The sequence below is a fragment of the Oryctolagus cuniculus genome, chromosome 8 (assembly GCF_051225735.1).
Source record: "Oryctolagus cuniculus isolate XC-2025 breed Fujian yellow rabbit chromosome 8, ASM5122573v1, whole genome shotgun sequence".
In the NCBI taxonomy this organism is placed as follows: domain Eukaryota; kingdom Metazoa; phylum Chordata; class Mammalia; order Lagomorpha; family Leporidae; genus Oryctolagus; species Oryctolagus cuniculus.
This window is the reverse complement of record NC_142874.1, coordinates 141,657,309-141,664,153: the sequence shown is the minus strand read 5'-3', so window position 1 is coordinate 141,664,153 and position 6,845 is coordinate 141,657,309. Positions and strand designations below refer to the sequence as shown.

Here is a 6,845-nt window from a genome sequence, read left to right as displayed (position 1 = left end):
TCATGTCCCGGCTGTTCCATGGTTCCACGTGGGCCTCTACACCTTCAGGGAGGGCCAGGAGGAAGTTCCTGGCTCCTGGCTTCAGATTGGCACTGCGCCTGCTGTTCTGGGAAAGAGTCAGTGAATGGATGAGATCTCTCTATCTTTCTGCCTCTGCCTCTCTGTAAATCTGCCTTTCAAATAAATAAATAAATAAATCTTTTAAAAAATAAGAAACCTAGCAGGTGTTAAACATACTTGTTGTGTTTCCAAAATTCACTGCGCATGATCACTTCTGTGTTATGGTACCTTAGTTTTTAACTGAAGGAACCATCTGGAACAATATCAATGTTAACTATAACTCATTTAAAATAAAAGCACAAAAGCTTTCAGCATTATTCCAACCAAACGTGTTAAAACTGTCATGCTGAAACTCCATTGTCCTCCAGAAAGGGAGTGTTCCAATTTCTGGATCTTGATCATTTTTCTTGGTGCTTGTGTTCAAACTGTCGTCTGGGTGTATTGGATTATTTGAATACAAAATGGAGAATAGTAACATGACTTGAAACACTGTTTCTCCTATCAAATGTCATCTCTTAAAATAGCTTTCTTTGCACAAACATCCAATGATTGTGTGTTAAAATAGCTAAGGCTTAAACTTATATATTATTTTTCTGAACAGGTGCTATGAGATTACAAGATGGAAACACTTATCCAGAGCATATGAGGAGTCTAGGGATCACAAACAGAAACCCACACCAGTGCCTTGTGCCTTGATCAAGTACTGTTCAAGGAACATATTTGTCAGGTGTCCATGGTTCTTGTGGGAATTAAGTGCAAGAAAGGGTTTAGACAGGATGCAGACCTACACACAAAAACTAAGAAGGCATAATGGGCCGGCGCCGCGGCTGACTAGGCTAATCCTCCACACCGGGTTCTAGTCCCGTTCGGGGAACTGGATTCTGTCCCGGTTGCCCCTCTTCCAGGCCACCTCTCTGCTGTGGCCCGGGAGTGCAGTGGAGGATGGCCCAAGTGCTTGGGCCCTGCACCCCATGGGAGACCAGGATAAGTACCTGGCTGCTGCCATCGGATCAGCGCGGTGCGCCGGCCACAGCACACTGGCCGCGGCAGCCATTGGAGGGTGAACCAACAGCAAAGGAAGACCTTTCACCTTTCTCTCTGTCTCTCTCTCTCTCACTGTCCACTCTGTCAAAAAAAAAAAAAAAAGGAAGAAGAAGTCATAATGGCCCATGGGAGCCAGTATGCATTGGTAACCATGAGTGAATGGAAGGGAAAAGGCACACAGGCTCAGGAAGAATGCAGGCTTTGTGGTGCATGTGTTGTAGTGACAGGAGCTGGGGACAGATCAGGGAGGGAACAATGGCTGCCTCAGTGTAGACTGTGTGTGTGCACAAGGCCAGCATGGGTGCTGTCCTATAGTGAGACCAGGTTGACCTTGACCTCACTCACTGTTGCACATGGTTACTCTTATTATCAGAACATCTGCACCAAAATTACCATGGACTCCCCATTGCTGGAGACCTGCTTTCTCCCTCACAGTTCCCTCTCAGCGCCCCCTCAGCTGACCTTCACATCCAGTCTTACGTTCACTGCAGCTTATGGAAACTCAGGAAACGTGGTGAATATAATCTCCAGTTAGTACTGGTCCTTGGAAGTGATACTGAAAATGAGTGTATCTCAGTGTGGGCTCTTGGGCTCAATGTTTTGCTCCACGGTGTTTGTGGACTGCCCCTTCCCACCTGAACTGCAGTTAGATCAGTGCAGCTGTTGTGACCCCAGCTCTTGGTGGATGGGGAACAGGAGTCTCAGGTCAATACCCCAGTGCCATGCGTGTGAGGATGGTGGTCCTTCCTGAGCTGTACTCATGGAGTGACCCTAAACTTGAAGCAGACATAAATGCTTGCCTTAACCCAGTGAACTCCTTTTCAGAGTGAATCTCAACTAAGTGTAGGTAACTGAACAGACAATCTAGGTGGACACATAAATCAACATCAGGACTTGAAGTTCCCTAGCAACTTTTGTTTTCTGAAGCATGTGTTTCTCCTGAATATTTCTACGACTTGGAGGTAGTTTTTCCTTTGGAAAGTGTTTGGTTTCCCACAGTGCTAATTGCAGTTCAGTGTGACCCAAAGACGTAGCAAATAGGAAAGAGATGTTGTCACAGATCTTGGTTGCAAGGACTTTATTGAGATAGAGGAAAAAAGTTAATGTCAAGTTCCTGGAGTAAAGGTGGTTCTGTTGAATGTGTGAAGGAAATGATGAGTTCATTCTTCATCTCTGCCTACTCTCATGCAACAGAAATTGAAAGCTTCAGGACCCCAGACCAATTATGAAATTTAACCTCAAGACAGTCACAGCATTGTTTATAATGGCAGAACTGTCTTAGCAGTCCTGGATCACAGTGGTGGTGGGGGTCTGGGCAGTCCTGGGGGTCTGGGTGGTCTCAGCCATCCCAGGGTGTCTCGGTGGACCCGGCGGTCTCGGCGGTCCCGAGGGTCTGGGCGGTCCTGGGGGTCTTGGTGGTCTCAGTCGTCCTGGGGGCCTTGGAGGTCCCGGGGGTCTGGGGGGACCTGGGGGTCTTGGTGGTCTCAGTCGTCCTGGAGGCCTTGGAGGTCCCGGGGGTCTGGGGGGACCTGGGGGTCTTGGTGGTATCAGTCGTCCTGGGGGCCTTGGAGGTCCCGGGGGTCTGGGGGGACCTGGTGGTCTTGGTGGTCTCAGTCGTCCTGGGGGCCTTGGAGGTCCCGGGGGTCTGGGGGGACCTGGGGGTCTTGGTGGTCTGCACCGTCCCGGGGGTCTCAATGGAGAACCTAGCGCACAGAGAGAGGGTCTGGAAATGAACACAGCAATCAATAAAGCAGAGACTTTTCCACACTGAACTGAGATGGTCTTGTCTTGTGTGGGCTACATCACAGCGAGCAGCAGGACGAAACACACCCAGCCACTGGAAGTTAACAGACACCAAATGTTGTCACAAACACGATGTGAGACCCATTCTCTTTGTCTCTTTGTGCTCCTGACCTTGTGAAACACATCTGAACACAGCTTTAGCTGGGTCTCCAGGTTCTCAATGTTTCTCTACTAAGCAGTGTCAAATGTTGTCCTCATAACTGGATTTATGCATTTGACCCATGGTGACTTCCCTTAAGACTCTCCAAATTTGAACAAGGCTATTTCACGGACGTATGCTGGAATAAGCAGTCTTTTTAGGAGGAACATCTCTTAGATTCATTTGACTTCCAATTGTGTTCTATTTCATTTTATTGGTTTGCAACATTTTGTATTAACTTGTAAAACATTTGTACCCTGTGGGGTATACACATTAACTTAATGCATTCACAGAGTGTACTTGGATCCAATCGGCATTCAGCCTCTGTAGTAGTCTGGAGTTCCTCCACTGTGTAAAAAACATTCACTGCTTTCCATTCTTTCTATAGAAATGCCAGATCATTCAGATCTACTGTTGCCCTACTGTGGAGGGGAACACTAGGACCTAATAAGTGGACGTACCTGTTGAATGGAAACCCTGTTTGAAAAAACTCCAGTCTATGAGAAGCTAAGCAAATTCAGCAGAGAGACTAAGCCCTTTGAAGACTCAATTCCAGAGCCTTCCTCTGACCCTTCCTCTGTAGTTTCTGTAGCTCTTCCATGTTGGAGTCTCTCACCTGGATCCTGAAGAGCAGAGGTTTCAGCTCCTGCAAAGGAGATGGCCATGACCTGGTCTCCTGCATCTGTCCCCTCCTGGTCTGGAACCTCATCATCTGTTGGTGCCACAGGCTCAGCCTTGGCCTGGAGTGCCACCAGGACAATGGCAGTGAGGAGGGTGATGGTCCTCATGTCCGGGAGTGAGCTGGAGGCAGGAAGAGCAGGATCCTGAGTGTGCTGTGAGTGAGGAGGAGATTTGTATATATAGTGCTAGGAGCAGGCTCTGTGACAAAGGCTGCAGTCAGAGATGGGGTGCCTTTGATCGGGAGGGGAGGGCTGCCCTTGCCCTCAAAGCGCCTTTGAAGGTGCTCTGTTCTCACCACCTGTGTTATTGCAGGCATCTGTGTCTTTTTGCTTCATGCTGATCATCAAGATAATGGACTGGATATTTCTCCTAATTCCCATCTGCTTGAATATTTACTGAAGAGCAATAAAAAGAAAACAAAGAGTCATTTCATTTGTTAATTTCTGGGACCAAAGTTTCTTATTTTCGAAACAAAGAGCCTGCTACTATTTTAGTTTTAGACACTGAGGTCATACCTGGAGCCCAAGGGCGAAGAGTGAAATTCTTTAACATGTTATATGGTGTAGCCCTCCCCATGGAGGAGGAATGAGTTTGTGGGGTGTTATGCCCCTTTGGGTCAGTGTAAAAGAGAAAAACTGCTGTCATTGTGTTGCTGTTGTCACTCGCTCATTTGGACGCTAGTTATAGAAATGTTGAAATTGCCGGAAGGACACTTGCCTTTCAACCAAAGTGCATATTATCAGTGCATCTCATGATATGTAATCTAGATTCAAATCTCCATTTTGACAAATCGCAAGACAATTGAGACTAGTGGCTCTATACTTTTCCAGGATCCATGGATTATTTTTTTTGTATTCATTTGAAGACTATACAGAACAAAAATCAAAAGCAAGAAAAAGTTGACATGCTATATCTGCCATTAACCTCAGTTCTGTTCTCAACCATCAGTCCTGCTCCAGATCTAACATGGTACATTTACAGATTTTTCCGCTTGTATATTTCCTCTAAGGCAAGAACTTGAACACTTGTACATGGAAACATTTAAATCCCGACGCTAATTTTAATTGTCTAATATTCTTTTACCATTTACATAAGCTATCACCTATATTTGTGCTGGTATGTTTTGCAAATTTGTTATTCTTGAACTTTTGTGATAATAAGTACAGCAATTTTCTGCAACATGATATCCAAAGGTGAAATCTAGAAGTATAATTTTTGGTCACACTGTGTATGCCATATATTTTGGAAACATTATTACATTGCCCTCCACAGAGTTTGTCCCCAGTACCACTTAAAACATTACTTATTTGTCTAATTTCTCCCATGCGCTGTTGAATATTTTTTAAAACGCTCTGTTATTACCCAATTCATATTGTATCTTTTTCCTGCTTTGTGCTATATGGCATGCTCTGTTCAAAATACTTGATGTCACAGACTCTCTGGCAAATCAGAGTCCTTTCAACAGATCTCTCACCAGTAAATCATAACTCACTTGTAGCAATCTCACTTGTAATAACAATTTAACTTTTTGTCTTTGCTTAATATTTTATATCATGCTTTTTTAAAAAATGTTTTTCATTGTTTTAGTTCATGGAAATAGTTGAACTTGCAGAAATTGTCTCTTAGTCAAGAAGCAAACAACTCCTTGACATGGTTGGTGGAGCACTTTGTCTAAAATATCTTTGCTCCTATTTTATTATTTTATTTTTTATGTTATTTACATAAAGGGCACAGGCCTTGTGTATTTCATACAGGTAGTTTTAAAAGCCTAATATTACTTCCCACTCTACTTTCCTTCCCTTCTTTTACCATTCCTCCTCTTTCTTTTCTTATTTTTTTCTAATTTTTACAGTGATGTACTTTCAATGTACTTTACAAACACAAGATTAACCCCCCCCCCCACTAAATAAAGAATGCAACAAATAGTAAGTAGGAAAACAATGTTTTACCTTGGGTCAGCAACTTCCCCCACACCCTGGCTTGTTCATAGCTGTGTTTGCTGTGCCTTGAGAAAAAACAGGTCTCGACTTCTTGGAGCCTCTTGTTGGGTTCCTGATCTTGGTGGCTGAGACACTCTAACATCTGTGTTGTGTCCTTTTTCCATCTAAAAGGTAAAAAATTAGTTTCCCAATGAATTACAGACTACATTTTTCTTAGTTGTTTTCTCTGAATCTTCACTTTTTAATGATTTAGTTTATTTATATTTATGGATGTTGGGTAAGTGTTATATATTCAGGAAATTAGTCCATATCACATATATACTATAAATCTTGCCATTATAAATTTTGTCATTTCTCTTTGGGCTTCTTAGATTTTGCTCTGTTGAAATCACGAAATTTAAAATATTCATTTTGTGATTTCTAGCTTTGTGTGTTGTAAATTTAAACTTGAAAAATGCTGTATTGTTTATGGAATGAACTTAGCTCTTACCTACATCCGGCACTGAAAGTCATTTCCCCTCTGAACTATTGCCACTCTCTCTGGGGGGCTATATTTTATCAAGGAGGTTTACAAGGATCCTTATCACTTTAAGGATATCTACAGATGCTCAGCACGGTGACAGGAAACATGGCCATGGGTATGACTAGGGGGCAACAGATGTGCTCCGTGTGATTATTCCCCTTTCTCTTTGTCTCTGGGTGACACAGTATTTCCCAAAGCATAAGGACACACAAATACTGCAGTTAGCGCTGTAGAATATGGAGCAAAAGCACATTTACTTTTATAAAATGTGGAGGAGTTTATGTGACATATAGGCTGTCAAGCTTTTCACAATTAAGAAAGTGATATAATTTTTAGGAATTTCTTTATTTGAAAGAGATACAGAGAGAGGGAGAGACAGAGAGAGGGAGAGGGAGAGGGAGAAAGAGAGAGAGATTGATTTTCCTTCTATTGTTCAAACACTAAATGGCTGTATCAACCAGGGCTGGGCCAGATGAAGTCAAGAGCCTGAAACTGTGTCCAAGTCTCCCACATGCATGGCAGAGACCAAAGGAGCTGGACCATCTTCTGATGTCTTGATGGCTACATTAGCTGGCAGCTGGCTCAGCAGTGGAACAGCTGAGACGCAGATAGGTGCCCCCAGGTGATGCTGTTGTTGTAGGCTGTGTCTTAACCT

The 6,845-nt window shown here is 43.6% G+C and overlaps 1 protein-coding gene across 1 annotated transcript; it reads right to left on the bottom strand.

Annotated features, from left to right (window-relative positions):
- Positions 1 to 2,172: 2,172 nt before the first annotated feature.
- Positions 2,173 to 3,872, bottom strand: LOC149125200 (uncharacterized). The gene is made up of 2 exons (XM_089303248.1): positions 3,663 to 3,872; positions 2,173 to 2,807 (listed from the first exon to the last, which is right to left on the bottom strand). Exons 1-2 carry the CDS (start codon positions 3,832 to 3,834, stop codon positions 2,383 to 2,385), a joined length of 597 nt encoding a protein of 198 aa, XP_089159374.1. The 5' UTR covers positions 3,835 to 3,872; the 3' UTR covers positions 2,173 to 2,382.
- Between the last annotated feature and the right edge of the window lie 2,973 nt (positions 3,873 to 6,845).

Bases quoted from the DNA above. Each gene is read 5' to 3' on its own strand.
- LOC149125200 (XM_089303248.1), bottom strand. From the start codon at position 3,834: ATGAGGACCATCACCCTCCTCACTGCCATTGTCCTGGTGGCACTCCAG. The intron at 2,808-3,662 runs GTGAGAGACTCC...TCTGTGCGCTAG, and splicing joins CTCTGCTCTTCAGGATCCAG to GTTCTCCATTGAGACCCCCG.